Genomic DNA, 24193 nt, shown 5'->3' with positions numbered 1-24193 from the left:
CCTGATATGTTTTTGCGTGGAGCACGTTATGGCAAGCCGGTTGTACAGTTGTCCGTCTGGACAACCTCAGCTTGCATCCTGATGCCACCTAGAGAAAATTGAATCAGTGTTAATTTAGGTCGTCTGTAGCTTATAAATAGAGGCCTCTAGACTTGTATTATTTACAGAATTCAGTATTGAATTCTTTAGAGTTTAGAGAGAATATTTTAGGGAGAATTTGTGAAGATCCGCTAGCTCTCAAGCCATTGTTGTTGTTGTGTTGGTGTTGCGCTCATCATTGAAATCGATCTTAGAAATGAGCCATAAGGTAAATGAATCCATAGAAGACCTCTTCAAGTAGGAGATTTGGTTGGGAGGCGTTCACGTTGGGTTACGTATTAGAGTGATAGATACAATCGTTGCATCGGGTATGTGAGTGTTACTGTCTATGTAGTAACTTTGTCTTTTGATAGTGGATTTCCTGAGTTTAGCTACCCCGGAGTGGTTTTTCTCCTAATTGAGTTTCCACTTTGTTAACAAAATATGTGTTTTTTAAATTTCACATTTATAATATTTTGTTACACATTGTGCACAAACCCACGGCAAATTAGAAGTTATCTATTTTTCAATTGGTATTAAAGCTTGGTACACTCCGTTTAGATTTATTTCTTGAGTGTAATCCTTTTGACTTCTATTCTATTTTTTTTGCTATGTCTCAAAATCTTACTACTGTTCTTGCCTTTGATGGCACGAACTATAGCTATTGGAAAGCTCGTATGCGTTTCTTTTTAAAATCTATTGATTGTTGGAAAAGTGTTGAAATTGGTTGGACTAAACAAATCTCGAACTAGTTTCTGAAAAAAAAATGCACAACTTACTAACGATAAAGCCCTCCATGCAAGTGATTTTTGTATTTTTCACCAGTCAAGTGATTTTTGTCCCAAAATGGCTGTTAGTTTATTGGCTACATTCTGTTGACAAAATCACTATCATATTAGGGTACTGTCGAAACAGGAACACAGTAATTCATAATATATTTTCCAATATGGAAATGGCCTAATATGACAAGTATAATGTCACAAATATCAAGAAAGGCAATTTTCGGAAGTCAAGGAAGATTCTGACACACTTACAGCTCAGCTAAGGTGGTTTCCATTGTGACTGTCCAGACTGCCAGAGGAAGTGTTCGGACGCCCACTAGTATTCGAAGAAGTGTCCGAACACCTTAGCAAACACCAACCACAGGGAACACATGTTCGCACAGATGTCTGGGCAGCCTAGAGGACACCTAGACTCGAGAGCTCCTGTTCTCATAGGTGTTCGAACAGCAAACTGAAGGCTGCGAATAGTGAAGATAGCATGCAACCGTCCGGGCGTTAGGGTTATGCCGTCCGGACGTGCTACTGAAGACTTTTGAAGAAAAGCCTGTTATTTGAAGTCGGTTGCTGCTTCACGTTTGGACGCCCTCTGTCCTAGTCCAGACACCGCCTAGGGAAATCCAAGTTTGTGTCAAATTAGGTTTTTCAGAGCCTATTTAAAGGGGCTTCTAAGCTATTGTTTTGTAAGAATTTGGTACTGGATTCCATTGTGCTAAGGAGTGTTTAGGTAGAGATTGTGAGATCAGCTGGCACTCTTAGAGTTTTATTTTTGTGATTTGATCAACTCATTAAAGTCTAGTTTAGGGAGGAACCCTAAGTTAAAGGAGTCCATTGAAAACCCCTTCAGACAGGAGGTCTGGTTGTAAAGCGTTCACGTATAGGTACGTGTTAGGGTTAGAAGTACGACTACTACATCAGGTTATGTGAGTACTACTGCCTTGTAATTAGCTTTGTCTTTTGAATAGTGGATTTTCGGGTTTGACTGTCCCAGAGTAATTTTTCTCTTGATAAGAGTTTCCACTTCGTCAATAAAATATTTGTCTTCTTTAAATTTTGCATTAATATTTTGTTGCACTGTTGATCACACACACACAATAATTAGGAGTCACATATTATTATTTTTCACAAAACATTTTCACTTTTGAGATATGATACGTTTACAACTTCTATACAATTCTTGTACAACTCCAACAATTTTTATTTTTTTTATTTTTTTTATTTTTTAAATTAACCATTGGATATGTAAGACCCACATGTAGAAAAACAAATCAAATAGTTAGTTTGAAAAAAAAAAAAAATCATTGGAGTTGTACAAGAGTTGTACAACAATCATTTCTTATTATGAGATATACCAAAAAAACAAGGGATTTGATTCATACACAATACCATTACAACAACCCCTCACATGAGGGTGGGCCCCAGTGTATGGGGTCCACCCTCATGTAAGGAGTTGTTGTGTGGTTGTTGTATTGGTGTTGTAAATTTAACATTTTCCAAAAAACAATTTAGTTTTTGGAATCAAATTTCATTAAACGTTTGACGGATTTCGTTCGGTGCAACGTCAGCACAAATAAAATGACGACACATGTCAATCTTAATAAATGATATAAATTCTTACAAACTAACTTCTAATAGTGACATGCGTCCATTGCATGTGAGAAACACTTGTTTTTTTAATTGCATGTGCTTCTTACATGCTTTTTTAATAGTATAAAGGACAATGTTGCTTTTAGAAGCTAATTTGTATGAGTTTCCTACAAACCAGTTTGTAAGAAATTTATATCTAAAAATATAAATATATTAAATATATAAACTAAAAAAATTATTTTTTTACAAAAAAAAAAAATAAAAAATAAAAAATAAAAAATGAAGCCACCCCTAAATAATAAGAGAATTGATGCCCTTAGTTTTCTTTAATTCAATCTACAAATTTGTTATATGTCCTTTAACATCTGAGAAACACACAATTTTTTAATCCGTACGTGAGAAATGCATAATTTTTTAATATAACTATTTAAAAAATATATATTTTTCATGTGCTAAAAAAACACACTGTACGTAGTTTTATTAAAGTGTGGATCAGAAGAAAAAACTGAATGAATCATTGAATATCATTCTTAATTAAGCATAATATTGTAACGTTTGCAAAATCCCAAGTACTATCTAATTAATTGATTAAGGCAAATTCCTTTTCTTTTTTTCTTTTTTTCTTTTCTTGAAAAGGATTAAGGCAAATTCTTGATATACATGGAGAGACTTACCTGGCAATCAATTATGGTGATTGATTTGATGAGGGATAAATTTTACTTTGAAGCTACCATATATAAATATTTTTCAGATGCACTTTTTTTTTCCGATAATTAATTACAAGTTCATTAAAAGTGCAAAGGGGCAACCATTTTCTTTATTCACTCTTTCTATGATGTTCTTTCTATCCCTTCTTTTCTTTTTATATTTTGTTCTGAATCTGTCAAAAGGTGCAAATTATTATTATTATTATTATTATTTGAATCTTGTTTTGAAATTCGATAAATCTAGGTAGAGACATGCTAATTGGATAGTCACTAAGTGGTAGTGAATCATGTCTTCTTTACTACTATTGCAGTGAAGCAGATGAGATATACAAAATATGCAGTGTTCTCGGCACTCCAACCAAGGATTCATAGGCTGATGGGCTTCATCTGGCAATGGATATTAACTACTAGTTTCCTGAGGTCAGTTTTGCTTTCCTGGGTGTTGTGCATGCAGTTTATATCCATTTGTAAAAGGACGTGCTAGACTCTTCTAATTTTCAGTTGGTATGCTAGCTAGCTAGCTCTAAACATAATGAAAATAGTGGCTTATATTTTCCAGTTGAGAAATTCGTAGAGTGCTTTTTGGCTGGGTCTTGTTAGCCAGATATGCTAATAAACACAGTTATTTTCTTGTCATTTTATGATTTAAATGTAGAGGAGCTAGCATTACCGTTACCCCTTTGAGGAAAGTTTCGATGTTGGCACTTGATACTTTGTTGTTTTTATGGAAGTTAAAGAGTTAAAAATCCTTGACTGTTTCAAGTTTGCAACCAAGTGACAAAATGTAATCCCATTTCAAGGTCACGATGCATTACAATGAAGAAACATTTGATGAAATTACAATTTTATGTACTTATAGGTTAGTTGAGATAAACACCATGCATGAACATGAATGTGCTATATATTTTCAAATACCCTTTGATGTGAAGTAACAACATATGTGTTCTATTTAGAATATATAATTTTCTTTCGTTTTCTTTTAATTGGTATATTATATATATTTACTCAATTTTATAGTTTTACTTATTTGTTTAAAAAATATACTTGTCCAATAATCTAAATACTAAGCCCATTAATCTACAATATATATGTAGAATATTTAAATTATAATATTATCAATTATAATAATACATATATAACACGGATATCCAAGCACGTGCCATGCATGCATCCAACTAGTAATAAACACTAGTAGCAGTTGTGCCCAAGAAACAGCCAGCGTATAAAACCTTTTAAATCAAATTGTCTATTTGAAGTATCCCCGTGTTTCGTTTATCAGGGAATCAATCTTTGGACCTTTCGGCAATAAGAAAAAGGACGGTGACTGGAAATAGCACACTATTATTTATTTTATCAGGAATCGATCTTTACTTTTTGGAAGACAACGTCGAAAATGCCCAAGAAAAGACGAGGATGGCGACCGGAAAGATGGAAGAAAAAGCACCAATCTTCCACGTTAAGGACTAAGGAGTGGGGAGCTGCTTTGAATGTAATTTTTTAACAAAATAAATAAATAAATAAATGTTACTTCATCCGGAAGGACCCGAGAAGATGCTACTAGATGCTATAGCATTTCAAATGTTTTTAATAAAATAAAATAAAATAAAATATACATATATAACAAAAAAAAATACAATTTTTTAACAAAAATAAATAAATGTCACGTTATTTGGAAGAATTCAACAAAAATATTAGTAGGTACTTTAGCATTTCTCTTTCCCTACTCACCCACCAATCCCATTGAGCAACCGTTTGTTTCTTCAGAGCTTTAAGGGTCTGTTTCTTTCTTCTTATATCTTTTTCTCCTTCTCACTAACATTCCAACCGAGCAAAAGTACAGTCGGCGAGCGGCTTTCCAACATTTAAAGCAGTAGCCTTTTCTTGACTATACAAAAAATTACAAATCATTTACTGATGTATAAAAAATTATTGTAGGGTCTTTGTGATAAATTAAAAATTAAAAATTACTTTCCAAATTCACTTTTCGTCCACCAAGTTAACAAAGTCCTTTAGTTTGCCAAGTCATACATAATAAAAACGTGACGTGTCGATTACAATAATATATATATGAAAATTTATTAAAAATACAAATTGGCCTGGCCACCCCCTGCCACCTCTGAGGGTGGCGCACGGCCACCCCTATTGAGTATGAAGTGGCAAATTACCAGACTTTGTTAACTTAGTGGATGAAAAACGAATTCAGGGAGTCATTCGTAATTTTAGTTTACTACAAAGACTTTATAATAATTTTTTGTACCATAGAGAGTGATTCGTAATTTAAGCCAACCCCAAAAATCAATAGTACAATTATCTTTTTCCCTCGTCCTAATTACCAAACAAAGCAAAATTTGGTTCTAGTTTCTTGCTTTCAGCAATTGTTTGTGGAAGTTTCTTGCTATACAATGTCGTTGGTGTTATTGTCAACCCCAAGGGCGAAATGAAAGGTACAGGCTCATGAAGTAGTTTTAGTTATTTTGATTTTGAACTGTCCAAGTACAAATAATATAATATTAGTATTAAGGATAATGATGATAAAGATAATAGTTATAATAATAACAGTAATTATTATTATAACGAAAATAATAATAACAATTCAATCATAGGATGCATATAGTAAAACTTACAGGGCCTGTTGGTGGCATATATTTTTTATCGGTAAGTTACACAAACATGTAATGATTTAGAACCCATGCCGGCACCCTCCATCCTCTTCTTATAGGGTGAGGAGGTGCATTTGAGCAAAAGCTTGTTGGCTGGTAGCTGGATTTTTTTTTTTTTTTTTTCTGAATTATTAGTGTTTTGTGTGCCTTAACCATTGATCTTTTGGAGTTGTTAAGTACAGATTACAATACCCTTTTCATCTGATGAATTTTATTTAAAAAAATTTGGAATTAGTCACGGGGATGGAGGCCTTCTGCTCTGAAAGGGGGCAGTTTTTGACATCTATACTGAGACCCATGCTGAGGAACGTCAGTGAATTGGGAGCTAGGGAGGTGGCGGAAATGGTGGATCCACGGCTGGCTTGGGACTACGACCTGGAAGAAGCTACAGTCATCCTATCCATCTCAGCCCTGTGCCTTGGCCAGTCGCCCATCCTCAGGCCTTCTGCTACTTGCATCTTGCAATCTTCTAAGAAGAAAATTCAACGGATGAAACATGAGGGCATTTTGATAAAGTTGTGAAAAAAAATCACACTTGCGGCAATTTCCGTAGGGAAGACAGAATCATCTAACGTCCACCCAAAAAGAAAAACGATGGTGAGCAGAAAATTAGAAATCCATCTTTTTACCTTTCGGCAATAACGTCCACCAAAAAAAAAAACAAAAAAGGTGAGTGGAAATAGCACCATTATTTATTTTACCAGGAATCGATCTTTACTTTTTGGGAAGCAAACGTCGAAAATGCCCAAGAAAATTAGACGAGGAAGGTGACCGGAAAGACGGAAAAAGCACCAATCTTCCACGTTAAGGAGTGGGGAGCTGCTTTCCATATTCGAAATGCATGTGGAGGAGTAATCATTCCCTTAAATTCCACCTTCTTCCCTTTCCCTACTCACCCACCAACCCCATTGAGCAACTGTTTGTTTCTTCAGAGCTCTGAGGGTCTGTTTCTTTCTTCTTATATATTTTTCTCCTTATCACTACCTTCCCAACCAAGCAAACGTACAGTTTGTGAGCAGCTTTCCAACATCTAAAACAGTCGCCTTTCGCATTTGTTTCGATTCCTCCCTCCTCTCCACTCCCAAAATAAAAGAGAAGAAAGAAAATAAATAAATAACCCTCATTTCTGAGTTTCTAGAAGATTTAAGGGAGGGAATATAAGCAAATATGGCCGAATATGTTGTTAATCTCCTCGTGGAGTACTTGTCCCAACAACTGGAGAAGGAAGGAAATTTCTTTGGTGGAGTGGAGGATCAAGTCAAGTCACTCCATAGGGAGCTTAGACTCATAAATATCTTCCTGGAGAACTCCAGGGGAAAACGGAATGAGCATCCAATAGTGAAGGAGGTTGTCCGACTGATCAGGGAGGTGGCTTACGAAGCTGAGGATGTTATCGACATGTTCATCCTCAAGGTTGCAGAGCACAGGAGGAGGAGCCTGGTGGGGAGGATATTTCTTAGCCCAAGCACGCAATGATGCTTGGCAATGTTGGAAAGAAGATTGCAGGCATCAAGAATGCAATCAATGAAATCTATAACAATAGAGAAAGGTACGACATTGAAAGAACAACAGAGTGTGTAGATGCGGCGGTGGAGGCACTACATAGGCGTAGGAGAGAAGTCGAGGAAGATGACGTGGTGGGTTTCGTTGATGACTCATCGACATTGGTGAAGCAACTTATTGAAGGGGATCGGAACTGTCATGTCATTTCGATCATTGGCATGAGTGGGCTGGGGAAGACAACTCTTGCCAAAAAAATCTACAACAATGTTCGCGTCAAGAGCCACTTCGAGCGCCGTGCATGGGTGTGTGTATCTCAAGATTTCAAAACCAGAGAGCTCTTGCTTAATATTTTGAAAAAGATCGAAATATCAAATAGGAGGACACTAGAAGAAATGAGTGTAGAAGAATTAAAAGAGAAGTTGTTCAAATGCTTGCTAAGAAAGAGGTACCTAATAGTAATGGACGACATCTGGAAAACTGAAGTATGGGATGAGGTAAGATCTGCTTTTCCAACTGATTTGAATGGAAGTAGAATATTGATCACTAGCCGCATAAGAGAAGTAGCTTCACATGCAAGCCTTACTCCTCCCTACTTTCTCCCATTTCTCAACAAAGACGAAAGCTGGGAGCTTTTAAGTAAGAAAGTGTTTCGAGGAGGAGAATGTCCTCCCGAGTTGGAAACTATGGGGAGAAAAATTGCAGATGATTGTCGTGGCTTACCACTTTCCATTGTGGTATTAGGTGGCCTTTTAGCAAACAAAGAGAAGACACCCGGAACATGGTCCAAATTGATTGGCAATGTAAACTGGTACCATACTGAGACTAATACAATCTGCAAAGACATATTGGCCTTAAGCTACACCAACTTGCCTCGACGCTTGCAACCATGTTTTTTGTTTTTTGGTGTATACCCAGAAGAATTTGAGATCCCTGGAAGGCATCTGATTCATTTGTGGATAGCCGAGGGATTCATACAGCACGCTGGTAATAGAAGCATAGAGGATGTTGCTGAAGACTACTTGGAGGAGCTCATCGATCGAAGCTTGATACAAGTGGCTAGCTGGAGGATAGATGGAGGCGTAAAGAAATGCCGTATTCATGATCTTCTGCGAGACCTCTGCATATCCGAGAGCAAGGAAAGCAATTTTCTTGAGCTACTCAGAAATGACAGCGGTTCATTCCCAAACAAATCTCGTAGAGTTTCCGTCCATGGTAACTTCCCTCTAAACATTTTTTCAAACTTCTCTGATCCTCCATGTGCCCGTTCTTTGTTGTTCTTTGGCGATTACAAAGATAAAGACTGGAATTTGTGCCTCAAAAACTTTAAGTTGATTCGGGTGCTTAATTTTGAGTGTATAACACTCCACTCCATTCCCCAAAGCATAGAAACAATGTTGCACTTGAAGTACTTGAGTATAAGTTTGTCAGCTTCTTCAATGGATATTCCTGATTCCATTAGTAACCTTACGAATCTGGAAACACTTTTCATAATGGGTTGTCATGGACAGGGTTATTCGGTAACTGGGATATTTAAGCTACAACGTTTAAGAAATCTGCATCTGAAAGGGTTCGAGTCATTGTCTTGCCGTTTGGATGAAGTTCTATGGAACCTCCAAGTCCTTTCCGCCGAAATGTGTAACTATGGTAAAGACGAAACCTTTCCTTTCCAATTGGACAAGTTTCCTTGTTTAAGGAAACTAAGAGTAGTACTTAATAATTTTTTGAGTGGAACAAAAGTAGCAAAATTTTTGGATGGCCTCCACCATTTACGTTATCTTCAAATATTGAGAACCGAGCGATTCCCAATGCTTCGTGGTGATCCAATTTCATTTCCATCGACAATCACCCAACTAACCATACACAATTTACAGTTCTTAGGAGTCGGTGGCGGCATGACAATGCTAGGAAACCTTCCCAATCTTCGGATACTGAAAATAAAAGAGTGAGATGATTTTATTGATTGGCACGTCTTTGGAGATTCATTTCTTCAACTCGAAGTCCTTGAATTGCAGAATTTGCCAGTTAAAAAATGGAAAATGGAGGGAAGTGCAATGCCATGCCTTAGATATTTGGTTATCAAAAGATGCTATGATTTGGACATGCTCCCTCCGGAACTATGGAGTTTGAGTGCCTTGCAAAAGGTGGAGGTTCTGGTGTTAGATTTAGACACACAAGTGGTACGCATGTTTCAAGAATTGCAGATGAAGGTTGGCTGTAAGCTAGTGATCAGGACCATCAGGTGATTAATTACAACGTACCCTCATCGCTCAAGTAAAGTACTGAGAAATTATCCAAAGACCCATTTTGCTGGTATACTTTTCTTTCCCTTTTCATTTCTATTCTTAATCCGAATATATATGTCAGTTCCTACATTTGCAGCACCTAAATATGTATAGTCCTTTGATGTTTTCGTTGTTCAAAACAATATATAGTCACTATTCTTTTTGAAGATAAATTTATCAATTTATTTAATTGCTCTTGCTTTAATTTATCTACAAGTATTAATTATATGATAATACAGAACTTCACGGAAATGGAAATGGAAATGGTGTTCCTCTCTACTGCTTTCATGACGTTATCCCCTTTAATTACCGTTATGATGTTCATGCAGGACAGCAGCCCCACGATGTTTAGGAGGTAGGGGGATTGATGGAGGACCAATACAGCAGTACAGAACTAACGGCTAGCAACCGTTATTCTGTTGATTGAAGACTTCGGTTTGACAAGGCTGGAGTTCTCTGTTTACGTCCTCTGTTTTTCAGCATATGTAGGAGTCTGCTACAAGAAGGTGAATGTCTACCTATTTGGATGTGGATTGTTATTCCAACGACTAGAGTCCTCATTGTTATCTTCATCTTTGTTAGTCTTTTAATATTTATCTATGAAATATTCAATTTAAAAAAAAAATGCTGAATGACGAAAACAATGTTTGAATTCAAAATTTTTGTTCTAATACCATGTTAAATTATCATTTATCATATCTGATAACGCGTTATTGCCACTTAACTAATAACACAAAGATCCTTATCTTAATAAATAGTACTACATGCAACAGAAGTGCATGTCTTGTTTGAAATTGGCGCAAGATTCGAACAAGCTTCCATTGAAGCAACGCCTCACAGCTTCTTTAGCTAATTAGTAACCTTCTTAATCCTTTGCAAGAAAATAAAGAACTCCCAATTCCAGAGTTTACTTGCTATTCCTGAAACAATTATAAGCAGAGATTAATTAGCTACACGTACGTTGAAGATGGTTTTTTTTGCTTTTATGCGAGTACTTGTTAAATTATCATTTATCTCAAAAATGTAAGTTGATAAGAAAGAATTGACTTTCAATTATTTAATTAATATTTTAACACTCTAATTCACGTATAAGCTCAAACTCTCTTTTAATAAGTGAGGCAGCTAACACGTATAATATTTAATTAAAATAAAAAATAAATAATCGTGACAATGTTTGAACTCAAAAACTCATGTCATATATATTGAAATATGGAATTGGAAGTTGAAACTCTTTTTAGCATGATCAGTTAAAGACTTCTTAGCAAAAAAACACGAACGCTACTGGATTCCCTTACAATCTCCTGTCCCGGCCACCAAGTGTTGTAGGGTATTAATTATCCGAGCATGTGTTTGGACATATTGGACTCATCGCAAGTCTCTCATAGTCCATGCCCTGATTTTATAGTTACTATTTGTTTAATCTTTTATTATTATGTAAAGTCAGGAGATCTTTAATGGAATTTATTTCTTGCAAATTATTTATTTATTGAATTGTAGTTCTAAGCCTCTTGTGCAGGGTCTGCTATTACTGGTTGCAGGGTCTGGCTCAAGGCTGATGTAGCTTAACGACGTTGTTTTACCATGGATATTAAAGTCATGTCTTTTTAGATCTGGTTGGACTTTTGTTGTCTTTCATCTCCATGGTTTCTTTATTCCTCAAGCAGATTCTTCAAAATATTGCTACAGTAAACTTTCATTCACTTTAGCATATTTTAGTCTCTTTTTTATTATTATTATTTCTCCCTTCTCTCTCCCTCTCCCTCTCCCACAACTTTCATAGTAAAAAATACATTGAAAATAATTTTTTTTTTAAAAAAAAAAAAAATAGAAGATGAGATAGATAATATGTTGGAATTTATATTGAAAAACTAGTAGATCAAAAAAACAAAAAAAAAAAGTATATTTTAAATTATTAAAATAACCACACCGCTAGAGATGGTTTAAGAATGTGAAAAAAGTGATTTTTCACTTGTATGTTACTTATAAAAAGTAGATAGTAAGAGTTTCCATAAACTAGTTGTAGGAAATTTATGTCCAATGTACGGCCGAAGGAATATCATACGTTATTCTCATTCCCGTGGCCATAATGTTTTGGGTATCAGACGAGTCTACGGCCTTATTTGATAACCTCCCCTCCCTTTCTTTTTTTTTTTTTTTTTTAAAAAAAAAATTATTCAAATTTCTTTTTATTTTATATCACATCAATTACATTTTATTACAATTCAACAATTTTTTTGGGAAAAATCATATTCAACCCTTTGGCTTTCATCTAATTTAAATTTAATCTTTAGGTTTTTAATTTCAGGTATAGAATCCTTAGATTTTGCTCATATTTAAAATAAGTCCTTGTATCATTTTATTGTTAAAATTAATGGTTTATCATCTGTGATATATATCTTATTTAACACGTTGGTATCAACATGAGCAGCCTAAAATTAATGTCATGTCAACAAGTATCACATCATCTATAAAATATATAATGGAAAATGTTAGATTTACAACACCAATACAACAACTGTACAATAATCCCTCACATGAGGGTGGGTCCCACATACTGGGGTCCACCCTCATGTGAGAGGTTGTTGTATTTGTGTTGTACAAGAATCAAATCCCATATATAATACCGTATCGCACACAACAAAATGTGTTCAACAAAATCTAAAACACCTTAATTACTCATAAACTAATTCTTGAGTCCATAATTAACTAGACGAGGCAAAAGCCCTACTCCACGTTATCCATCCAGTGGCAGTCGACACAATATTAGATTATTAGTTCGAAAACAAGATTAGATGCTTTCGTACTTTTAACGAAGTCTAAAAATTATGAAATTCGGCAGGTAATTAGAGGACTTCGAGACGAGTGTTTTGGCTTTTGAATTTACCAAAACGGAGTTCGTTTGACCCTATTTTCGTTATTCTAAAATTTAAAGTCCGTTAAAACTTTTATGAAACTAAAACTATGAATGCTTCTTCTTAATACATAAATATTTAATTTCATAAATTTTTATATTTATTATTTTACCTTATTATTAGGTCTTAAATTATATTTTAAGATATTTTATTCAATATCTTAAAATATGGGATGTTATACCTCATATGCAGAAAACAGATAATCGTGAATTGCCCCTAAACAAATCGTGAATTTCCCCTTGCGAACCAAAAAACTGGCACCCACCTTCTCAATGTTTTTTTTTTTGGTAGAAATGCTAGATCATCTGTTATTATCAGTCCTTTTGGATGAGGTGGTATTCATATATATATATATTTTGTTAAAAAATTTTGTTGTCTATATGAATTGAAGTAGGTCTTGTGAGATAATTTTTTTTTTATTAAATACATTTTTTTATTATTATTATAATAATAATAATAATAATAATAATTTAATGCCACCTCATCCGGAAGGACCCGAGAAAGGTGCTACTATTTGCCCTAGCATTTCTATATATATATTTGGTTATTAAGTAGGTTTTAATGTTTGATCAAGTATTGAGTAGGGTGTGAAAATGTGGGCAAATAATAATTGCCTGCATCTGTTATCCGCATCCGCATTCCCATTCGCATTCGCATTTCTTTTATATATTATATATGTATTAAATTAAATTCACTAAGACAATATCATTTTGAATTGAATAAGTTTGAGACCTTTAAGTTATGTTAGATTTTTTTTCTTTCTCAAATTAATGATACTATCTCATTACATTTACTTTTTTTTTATTTTCTTTGGATAATTCAAATCTTAATTACTATATAAGATAATAACTCTCTATGATCGATAATGATAAATTGTATAATAAGTAAAATCTCAATTTATTTAACATTTCATGAAATAAAAAATCCATATCTTGTCATAAAAGTTTGGATATGATTGTTGAGCAGTAATTTCATACAACTCTCATCATCCGTGAAATGTCACGGATGATGATATATATGTCACGGATGATATATATATATATCAGTTAAATGTCACGATATCCGGAAGGACATGAAAAGAATACTATTTAGCATTTTTAGTAGACTTATCAAATTAGTTTTTTAGCTATTTTGGTGAGCCAATTTGATGAAAACTCTTAAAAACCACTCCCAGCAGCCTCACCATTTTAACCAAAAAAATTTGATGACTGAAATTATTAGTCAAATTAGACCAGGCATTTTCACTCAACAACCAACTCACCAAATTTTGTTTCACATTTCTCTCTCACATGATTAGCACACTTTTTTCCTTTTTTCTCTCATTTTCTTCTCTCATCTCCCATCTCTCACACGATAATGTCCTTATTTCATGGATATAAATGATTTTTTATAAAAATATTATATAGAGAAAAAATAAAGAAATATGAAAAAATTATTATTTAAATGGAATAGTGAATATTGACTAGTTAAAATGGTGAGGCTGCTGGGAGAATTTTAATAAAGTGGCTCATCAGAATAGAAAAAAGTAATTTTTAATTATTTTGGTGAGTAAAATTTGGTGAGGCTACTGAATGCTCTTACCTACTCACCCACCAACCGACCCCATTGACAACTGTTTGTTTCTTCAGAGGCCTAAGGGTCTGTTTCCTTCTTCTTATCTCGTTTTCTCCTTTTCACTACCATCCCAACCAAGCAAAAGTACAGTTTGTGAGCGGCTTTCCAACATCTAAAACACTCGCCTTTCGCCGATTGTGCATCTGTTTTGATTCGTCCCTCTTCTCCACTGCCAAAAAAAAAAAAAAAAAAACCTCGTTTCTGAGTTTCAAGAAGATTTGAGGGAATATTAGCAAATATGGCTGACTATGTTGTTAATTTCCTCGTAGAGTATTTGTCCCAGCTACTCGAAAAGGAAGCAAATTTCTTTGGTGAAGTGGAGGATCAAGTCAAATCACTCCATAGGGAGCTTAGACTGATAAATATCTTCCTAGAGAACTCCAGGGGGAAACGGAATGAGCATGCAATAGTGAAGGAGGTTGTCCGACAGATCAGGGAGGTGGCTTACGAGTCTGAGGATGTTATCGATATGTTCATCATCAAGGTTGCAGAGCACAGGAGGAGGAGCTCGATTGGGAGGATAGTTCATTTCCCCAAGCACGCAAAGATGCTTCGGGATGTTGGAAAGAAGATTGCAGGCATCAAGAATGCAATCAATGAAATCTACAATAACAGAGAAAGGTATGACATTGAAAGAGCTACGGAGACTGTAGATGCGGTACTGGCGGTGGAGGCACTACACAGGCGTAGGAGAGAAGTGGAGGAAGATGACGTGGTTGGTTTCGTTGATGGTTCATCAACACTGGTGAAGCAACTTATTGAAGGGGATCGGGACTGTCATGTCATTTCGATCATTGGCATGGGTGGGTTGGGGAAGACAACTCTTGCAAGGAAAATCTACAACAATGCTCGCGTCAAGCGCCACTTCGAGTGCCGTGCATGGGTGTATGTATCGCAAGATTTCAGAACTGGAGAGCTCTTGCTTAACATTTTGAAAGATATTGAAATATCAGATTGGAGGACACTAGAAGAAACGAGTGTAAAAGAATTAAAAGAGAAGTTGTTCAAATGCTTGCTAAGAAAGAGGTACCTAATAGTCATGGACGACATATGGAAAACTGAAGTATGGGATGAGCTAAGATCTGCTTTTCCCGATGACTTGAATGGAAGCAGAATATTGATCACTAGCCGCATAAGAGAAGTAGCTTCACATGCAAGCCTTACTCCTCCCTACTTTCTCCCATTTCTTAACAAAGACGAAAGTTGGGAGCTTTTAAGTAAGAAAGTGTTTCGAGGAGGAGCATGTCCTCCCGAGTTGGAAACTATGGGGAGAAAAATTGCAGAAGATTGTCGTGGCTTACCACTTTCCATTGTGGTATTAGGGGGCCTTTTAGCAAACAAAAAGAAGACACCCGGAAAATGGTCCACATTGATTGGCAATGTAAACTGGCACCTTACTGAGACTAATACAATATGCAAAGACATATTGGCCTTAAGCTACACCAACCTACCTCGACGCTTGCAACCATGTTTTTTGTATTTTGGTGTATACCCAGAAGACTTTGAGATCCCTGGAAGGCAACTAATCCACCTGTGGACAGCCGAGGGATTCATCCAGCACGCTGGGAACAGAAGCATAGAGGATGTTGCCGAAGACTACTTGGAGGAGCTCATCGATCGAAGCTTGATACAAGTGACTAGAAGGAGGACAGATGGAGGCGTAAGGAAATGCCGTATTCATGATCTTCTGCGAGACCTCTGCATATCTGAGAGCAAGGAAGACAACTTTCTTGAGCTACTCAATCATGACAGCCGTTCATTCCCGAACAAATCTCGTAGAGTTTCCGTCCATGGTATCTTTCCTCTAAACATTTTTTCAAACTTCTCTGATCCTCCATGTGCCCGTTCTTTGTTGTTCTTTGGCGATTACGAAAATAGAGACTGGAACTTGTGCGTCAAAAAGTTGAAGTTAATTCGGGTGCTTGATTTTGGGTGTATAACACTACACTCCATTCCCGAAAGCATAGAAACAATGATGCACTTGAGGTACTTGAGTATAAGTTTTTCTTCTTTTGTAATGGATATTCCTGATTCCATTCGTAACCTTTCGAATCTGGAAACACTTTTCATAATGGGTTATCCTGGACGGAGTTATTCGGTAACTGGGATATTTAAGCTACAATGTTTAAGGAATCTCCATATGAAAGGGGTCAAGTCATTTTCTTGCCGTTTGGATGAAGTTTTATGGAACCTTCAAGTCCTTTCCGTCGAAATGAGTTACTTCGAACTGGACAAGTTTCCTTGTTTAAAGGAACTAAGAATAAGTAATAATTTTGAGAGTGACAGCAAAGCACTAGATTTTTGGAAAGGCCTCCACCATTTACGTTGTCTTCAAATATTGAGAATCGTGGATTTCCCAATGCTTCCTATGGATTCAAGTTCATTTCCATTGACAATCACCAAACTAACCATATTCACTGTTGGGTTTGGATTTGGTGGCGGCATGACAATGCTGGGAAACCTTCCCAATCTTCAGATACTGAAAATAAAACATTGCGACGATATTAATTATATGCACGTCTCTAGAGATTCATTTCTTCGACTCGAAGTCCTTCAATTACAAGATTTGGTAGGAGTTACGAAATGGAAACAGGATGGAACTGCAATGCCATGCCTTAGATATTTGGTTATCAGAAGATGCCATCGTTTACGCATGCTCCCTTCGGAACTATGGAGTTTGACTGCCTTGCAAAAGGTGGAGGTGGAGTTACTTTCCAACTCAACATTGCGACGCATGCTTCAGGAATTGGAGATGAATGTTAGCTGTAAGATAGTGATCAAGACCTTTGGTATACTTTATAGAAAGAACAAGTATATTGGTATACTTTTCTTTCCCTTTTCATTTCTATTCTCAATCCGAATATATATGTCACTTCTTACATTTGCAGCACCTAAATATGTGCAGTCCTTTGATCTTTTCGTTGTTGAAAACGAATATATATATAGTCATCACTATTCTTTTTGAAGATAAATTTATCAATTTATTTAATTGCTCTTGCTTTAACTTATCTACAATTATTAATTATGTGATAATACAGAACTTCAACGGAAATGGAAATGGAAATGGTGTTCCTCTCTATTGCTTTCATGAAGTTATCCCCTTTAATTACCGTTATGATGTTCATGCAGGACAGCAGCCCCACGATGTTTAGGAGGTAGGGGGATTGATGGAGGACCAATACAGCAGTACAGAACTAACGGCTAGCAACCGTTATTCTGTTGATTGAAGACTTCGGTTTGACAAGGCTGGAGTTCTCTGTTTACGTCCTCTGTTTTTCAGCATATGTAGGAGTCTGCTACAAGAAGGTGAATGTCGATCTACCTATTTGGATGTGGATTGTTATTCCAACGACTAGAGTCCTCATTGTTCTCTTCATCTTTGTTAGTCTTTTAATATTTATCTATGAAATATTCAATTTAAAAATAAATGCTGAACGAGGAAAACAATGTTTGAATTCAAAATCTTTATTCTAATACCATATTAAATCATCATTTGTCATATCTGATACCATGTTATTACCACTTAACTAATAAGACGGAGATCCTTATCTTAATATATAGTACATGCAATAGAAGTGCATGTCTTGTCTGAGATTGGCTCAATATTCGAACAAGCTTCCATCGAAGCAACGCCTCACAGCTTCTTTAGCTAATAATTAGTAACCTTCTTCATTCTTTGCAAGAAAATAAAGAACTCCTAATTCCAGAGTTTACTTGCGATCCCTGAAACAATTATAAGCAGAGATTAATTAGCTACACATACGTTTAAGATGATTTTTTTTTTTTTTTTTTGTGCGCGAGTGCTTGTTAAATCACCACTTACCTTAAAAATTTTAGTTGATAAGAAAGAATTGACTTTTAATTATTTAATTAATATTTTAACACTCTAATTCACGTGTAAGTTCAGACTCTCTCTTAATAAGTGAGGCGGCCAACATGTGTAATATTTAATTGAAATGAAAAGTAAATAACCGTGACAATGTTTGAACTCAAAAACTCGTGTCATATATATTGAAATATGGAATTGAAAGTAGAAACTCCTTTTTATCATGATCAGTTAAAGACTTCTAAGCAAAAAACGAACGCTCCTATCCCGGCCTCAAAGTGCTGTAGGGTATTATTTATCCGAGCATGTGTTTGGACATATAGGACTCATCGCAAGTCTCTCATAGTCCATGCCCTTAGTTTATAGTTACTATTTGTTTAATCTTTTATTATTATGTTAAGTCAGAAGAACTTTAATGGAATTTATTTCTTGCAAATTCTTTTTTTTTTTTTTTTTTTAAATTGAATTGTAGTTCTAAGCCTCTTGTGCATGTTATGTTTTGGTTGCAGGTTTGCTATTACTGGTTGCAGGGTCTGGCTCAAGGCTGATGTAGCTTAACGACGTTGTTTTACCATGGATATTAAAGTCTTATCATTTTAGATCTGGTTGGACTTTTGTTGTCTTTCATCTCCATGGTTTCTTTATTCCTCAAGCAGATTCTTCAAAATATTGCTACAGTAAACTTTCATTCACTTTAGCATATTTTAGTCTCTTTTTTTTTATTATTATTATTTCTCCCTTCTCTCTCCCTTTCCCACAACTTTCATAGTAAAATATACATTGAAAAATATTTTTTTTTTTAAAAAAAAAATAGAAGATGAGATAGATAATATGTTGGAATTTATATTGAAAAACTAGTAGATCAAAAAAAAAAAGAAAGTATATTTTATATTATTAAAATAACCACACCGCTGGAGATGGTTTAAGAATGTGAAAAAAGTGATTTTTCACTTGTATGTTACTTTTAAAAAGTAGATAGTAAGAGTTTCCATTAACTAGTTGTAGGAAATTTATGTCCAATGTACGGCCGAAGGAATATCATACGTTATTCTCATTCCCGTGGCCATAATGTTTTGGGCATCAGACGAGTCTACGGCCTTATTTGATAACCTCCCCTCCCTTTCTTTTCTTTTTTTTTTTTTAAAAAAAAAATTATTCAAATTTCTTTTTACTTTATATCACATCAATTACATTTTATTACAATTCAACAATTTTTTGGGGAAAAATCATATTCAACCCTTTGGCTTTCATCTAATTTAAATTTAAGCTTTAGGTTTTTAATTTCAGGTATAAAATCTTTAGATTTTGCTCATATTTTAAATAAGTCCTTGTATCATTTTATTGTTAAAATTAATGGTTTATCATCTGTGATATATATCTTATTTAACACGTTGGTATCAACATGAGCAGCCTAACATTAATGTCATGTCAACAAGTATCACATCATCTATAAAATATATAATACCGTATCGCACACAACAAAATGTGTTCAACAAAATCTAAAACACATTAATTACTCATAAACTAATTCTTGAGTCCATAACTAAACGAGGCAAAAGCCCTACTCCACGTTATCCATCCAGTGGCAGTCGACACAATATTAGATTATTAGTTCGAAAACAACAGAAAAGGTGAGATCTTTAGCCCCTCAATGACGAAAATTTTGAACGAGAGTTAGTTATTTTTTGTTTGTTTTTCTTATCATGTTGTAGTGTTGTACACTTATGCAAACTTAGTATTCATATTCAGTAACTTTTATTTTTGTTTGTCATTGCGTCGTCTAGCTTGCACGTAGGCTACGTAGCAGTGAGCATTAATTCTCAATGAATTATGCATCTTTTGTTTTTAGGCTTTTTTAACTAGAATAGTTAAGCAAAAATTTTTTTAAAAATAAAAAAATAAAAAAAATCTTCCATCACATTATTTACTAAAAATGCAAAATAGATTTGTCTTGAATTTATGAATAGTTACACTATTCACAAATGCATTTTTTTTTTAATATTTCTTTTCGTCTTCTCTCTTTTCCTTCTTTTCCCTTTTTTATTTCACGGTTTCTTGTGATTATAATTAATTAGTAGTTATTTTTTACTTCTTCACAAAAAAATAAAAAAGAAGTTATTTTTTACTTATTTACAAAATAAATAAATAAAACTCATATTAGCATTTACAGCTTTTTCTAATTTCATTGATGATATTAGTTTTAATCAAACTTAGTCACTACAATATAAACAATTCAAGGATTTAAATTTTTTTTTTTTTTTTTTTTTTTTTTTTTTTTTTTTTTTTTATGTTAATGTGTAGAATAGTAGTGAATTAACTTCAATGACAGTTAGAAAAATGACCGTCTAAAAAATTATTGCTTTAGAAAAAATGATCATTTTAACGAAATGACCGTTGTATTGTAAAACATGACCGTAAGGAAAATGAAAGTATGAAAAAAAAAAAAAAAAAATACAATGTACAGTAAGGGAAAAGGGAGGGATTCATTTCCTGTATAAAAAGCTAATGTACTGTTGGTTTATTTCATCAAGCAAAATACAACTTTTTTTTTTAGCAGAGTTTTTCAGTTTGGAGTGATGTTTAGCTCATAGCTTCTTTAATCCTAAAAAATGACTCCTGCTTTTTAAATCTTGTAATTTATGATCGTTATTTGGTTTCTTGTGATGGTTTTTCAGTGATATTGTGTTGGTGATGATGGAAAATAGGGCGGTGATTATGCTTCTTTATGTGAGAGTTTTATTTTTTATTTTTTTGTAGAAATGAGTTTTTAATTAAAATAAATAAAATATTCTAATATTTATTATTTTAATAAAATAGAAAAAGAGTTTAAATAAGCTATTAGAGTAAGGTCTTAAGAGACGGTTAACTATTTTTTTGCATAAAAATTTACATAAATCATTATGAATGCTTAAAGAGCGTTAAAATAAATCGTTAAAGAGCGTACTTTAAAAATTTATGCAATTCTCCATCCAAATACAAAGCGGCCCAAGAAAAATTGGTTGTCTTTATGTTCTTTTTGCAGGCTGGAGCCAAAGTAATTGTACATTCTAGTAAGGACTAAATTTAAATTAAATGAAAACTTAAGGTCTAAATATAATTTTTTCCAAAAAAAATTTCTCCACAGTGATTACCAAATTGATAGATTAGGATACTCTACAATTATTTACTTGAATTTAAGAGAATTGTGATAAACTACTTATGAGATCCACTTAACTGGATAAGTGATTGAACAACTTAATTTTTATTTGGTCACGTGAATCTTATAAATAGTCTTTGACAATCACTTGTTCGAATTCTTTTAAATTTAATCAAATAATTGTGGATATGCTAATCCTAAATTATCCTGGTTTTCGTGCACAAGACTTATTCCATCTCCCAAAGTTGTACCATGTTAGCTTTTCTCCACGTGGTGCACTATGATTGGCCTTCTAGATTTCCTTCGGATGAGATAGAAGATAAGATTAATAAAAGTAATAAGAAATGCTTGGTTGTACACTCTCATCCCACTCCTATCCCACCTTTGCCTACTTGGACCAATAATATTGTTAAAAAAAATGGGTCCCACTACACTCTCTCCACTATCTCTTACATTATTGGTCCAAGTAGACAAGAGTGGGATAGAAGTGGGATGAGAGTGTACAACCAAGCATTTCTCAAAAGTAATAAAAGCGAATGTCAGGCCGCATATTTTTGGTTAAATAAATTATAAACATAATATTGAGAGGTGGCGAATTGTGCTATACTGCTATATGATAGAAAAAAATAAAAATAAAAATTAAATTAAATTATAAAAAACACACTTATCATACGTTGGGAGCGAAGTCAACAATGTATATTATATGAGTAATGTTTCCTTGCAACTTCCACCAAATTTCTTCTACACAATTCTTTCTCATATTGTGTCGTCGGTGGTCCTATATGCAAGACCTTTACAATGTGAGAGAATTACGTGGGAGTTGGATAGAAGGGGTTGCGAAGATTTCATTACTCTTATTATTTAAATAGTCAAGGTACTGAAGGGTAGGGCCCTCTCTTTACTTTCTGGAAACGTCGTGGAAATAGCAGTCCGAGTACAAGGTCATGCTCTCTTGCTTACTTTCTTTCAATTCTAATCAGATTTTCCCTCGATCTAAACTTTCAAACTCTTATATGATCTATTTGATCTACAGAAAGCCCAACCAAAGCGTCATATCTATTTCTTCTGCCAAAAAAAAAAAAAGCAAACGTTTCTGAGTTTCAAGAAGATTTAAGGAGGGAAGGGAATATAAGCAAATATGGCCGAATATGTTGTTGATCTCCTCGTGCAGTACTTGTCCCAACAAATGGAAAAGGAAGGAAATTTCTTTGGTGGAGTGGAGGATCAAGTCAAGTCACTCCACAGGGAGCTTAGACTGATAAATATCTTCCTGGAGAACTCCAGGGGAAAACGGAATGAGCATCCAATAGTGAAGGAAGTTGTCCGACAGATCAGGGAGGTAGCTTATGAGGCTGAGGATGTTATCGACATGTTCATCCTCAAGGTTGCAGAGCACAAGAGGAGGAGCCTGATGGGGAGAATATTTCTTAGCCCCAAGCACGCAATGATGCTTCGCGATGATGGAAAGAAGTTTGCAGGCATCAAGAATGCAATCAATGAAATCTACAATAACAGAGAAAGGTATGACATTGAAAGAGCTACAGAGACTGTAGATGCGGCGGCGGAGGCACTACACAGGCGTAGGAGAGAAGTCGAGGAAGATGATGTCGTGGGTTTCGTTGATGACTCATCGACACTGGTGAAGCAACTTACGGAAGGGGGTAGTCAATGTGATGTCATTTCGATCATTGGCATGGGAGGGCTGGGGAAGACAACTCTTGCCAAGAAAATCTACAACAATGTTCGCGTCAAGAACCACTTCGAGTGCTGTGTATGGGTCTATGTATCTCAAGATTTCAGAACCATAGAGCTCTTGCTTAACATTTTAAAACAGATGAACATATCAGGTATCTGGAACACACTAGAAGAAATGGGTAAGGAAATATCAGTTTCGTGGACGATACTAGAACGCATGGGTGTAAAAGAATTAAAAGAGCTATTGTTCAAATGCTTGGGAAGAAAAAGGTACCTAATAGTCATGGACGACATCTGGAAAGTTGAAGTCTGGGATGAGGTAAGATCTGCTTTTCCCGATGACTTGAATGGAAGCAGAATATTGATCACAAGCCGCATAAAAGAAGTTGCTTCACAAACAAGCCTTACTCCTCCCTACTTTCTCCCATTTCTGAACAAAGATGAAAGTTGGGAGCTCTTAAGTAAGAAAGTGTTTCGAGGAGGAGCATGTCCTCCCGAGTTGGAAACTGTGGGGAGAAAAATCGCAGAAGATTGTTGTGGTTTACCACTTTCCATTGTGGTATTAGGGGGCCTTTTAGCAAACAAAGAGAAGACACCTCGATCATGGTCCAAATTGATTGGCAATGTAAACTGGTACCTTACTGAGGCTAATACAATCTGCAAAGACATATTGGCCATAAGCTACACCAACCTGCCTCGACGCTTGCAACCATGTTTTTTGTATTTTGGTGTGTACCCAGAAAACTTTGAGATCACTGGAAGGCAACTGATCCACCTATGGATAGCCGAGGGATTCATACAGCACGCTGGCAATAGAAGCATAGAGGATTTTTTTTTTTTTTTCTTTTCTGTAGAAATGAGTTTTTAATTGAAATGAATAAAATATTCTAAAATTTATTATTTTAATAAAATAGAAAAATAGTTTAAATAAGCTGTTAGAGTAAGTCTTAAGAGATGATTAGCTATATTGCGTAAAAATTTATATAAATCACTATGAATGCTCTCGGAATGAGTGGACTTGAAAAATTTATGCAATTCTCAATCCAAGTACAAAGCGCCCCAAGAAAAATTGGTTGTCTTTTTGTTCTTTTGGCAAGCTGGAGCCAAAGTAATTTTACATTCTTTACGTTTCCTTTGCTGGTTACAGCTTTCCAAAATCCAGAAGGAATGAGGGGATTTGGAGCAATATTGAAAAAAAATAAAAATAAAAAATAAAAAAGCCCCTGGAATATGTAAATAGATATACCCTACAATAGAAAATGCTAAAAGTGATATTTTCTATAATATTACCATCTCGTACGGAAGCAACATGCATCAATGTGAATGTGATGCAGTTTCACAATTATTGGTGTAGTGGAGGCCATAATCTACAATTGGGGAAATTTATTATTTTTAAAAATGTGTCACAATTTTA

The 24193-nt window shown here is 34.8% G+C and overlaps 2 protein-coding genes and 2 pseudogenes across 2 annotated transcripts; all 4 read left to right on the top strand.

Moving 5' to 3' along the window:
- Positions 1-24193, top strand: part of LOC133852477 (large ribosomal subunit protein uL14x/uL14z/uL14y-like) — a 165136-nt pseudogene that overhangs the window by 77719 nt on the left and 63224 nt on the right.
- Positions 6044-10188, top strand: LOC133852327 (disease resistance protein RPP13-like; annotated as a pseudogene).
- On the top strand, positions 14146-18699 carry LOC133851994 (disease resistance protein RPP13-like). The gene is made up of 3 exons (XM_062288643.1): positions 14146-16941; positions 17252-17428; positions 18458-18699. The coding sequence occupies exons 1-2, from the start codon at positions 14361-14363 to the stop codon at positions 17272-17274; spliced, it is 2604 nt and encodes an 867-aa protein (XP_062144627.1). The 5' UTR covers positions 14146-14360; the 3' UTR covers positions 17275-17428; positions 18458-18699.
- Positions 22223-23666, top strand: LOC133883049 (putative disease resistance protein At1g50180). The gene has a single exon (XM_062322234.1). It carries the CDS (start codon positions 22223-22225, stop codon positions 23645-23647), a length of 1425 nt encoding a protein of 474 aa, XP_062178218.1. The 3' UTR covers positions 23648-23666.

This window comes from Alnus glutinosa, chromosome 12 (genome assembly GCF_958979055.1).
Source record: "Alnus glutinosa chromosome 12, dhAlnGlut1.1, whole genome shotgun sequence".
In the NCBI taxonomy this organism is placed as follows: Eukaryota; Viridiplantae; Streptophyta; class Magnoliopsida; order Fagales; family Betulaceae; genus Alnus; species Alnus glutinosa.
The sequence above is the reverse complement of the archived record's forward strand: the minus strand, read 5'-3'. Positions and strand labels throughout refer to the sequence as shown.

Excerpts from the sequence above, each read along its gene's own strand:
- LOC133851994 (XM_062288643.1), top strand. The coding sequence starts at position 14,361 with ATGGCTGACTATGTTGTTAATTTCCTCGTAGAGTATTTGTCCCAGCTA. Across the intron at positions 16,942-17,251 it reads TAGAAAGAACAAGTATATTG|GACAGCAGCCCCACGATGTT; the intron begins GTATACTTTTCT and ends ATGTTCATGCAG.
- LOC133883049 (XM_062322234.1), top strand. The coding sequence starts at position 22,223 with ATGGCCGAATATGTTGTTGATCTCCTCGTGCAGTACTTGTCCCAACAA.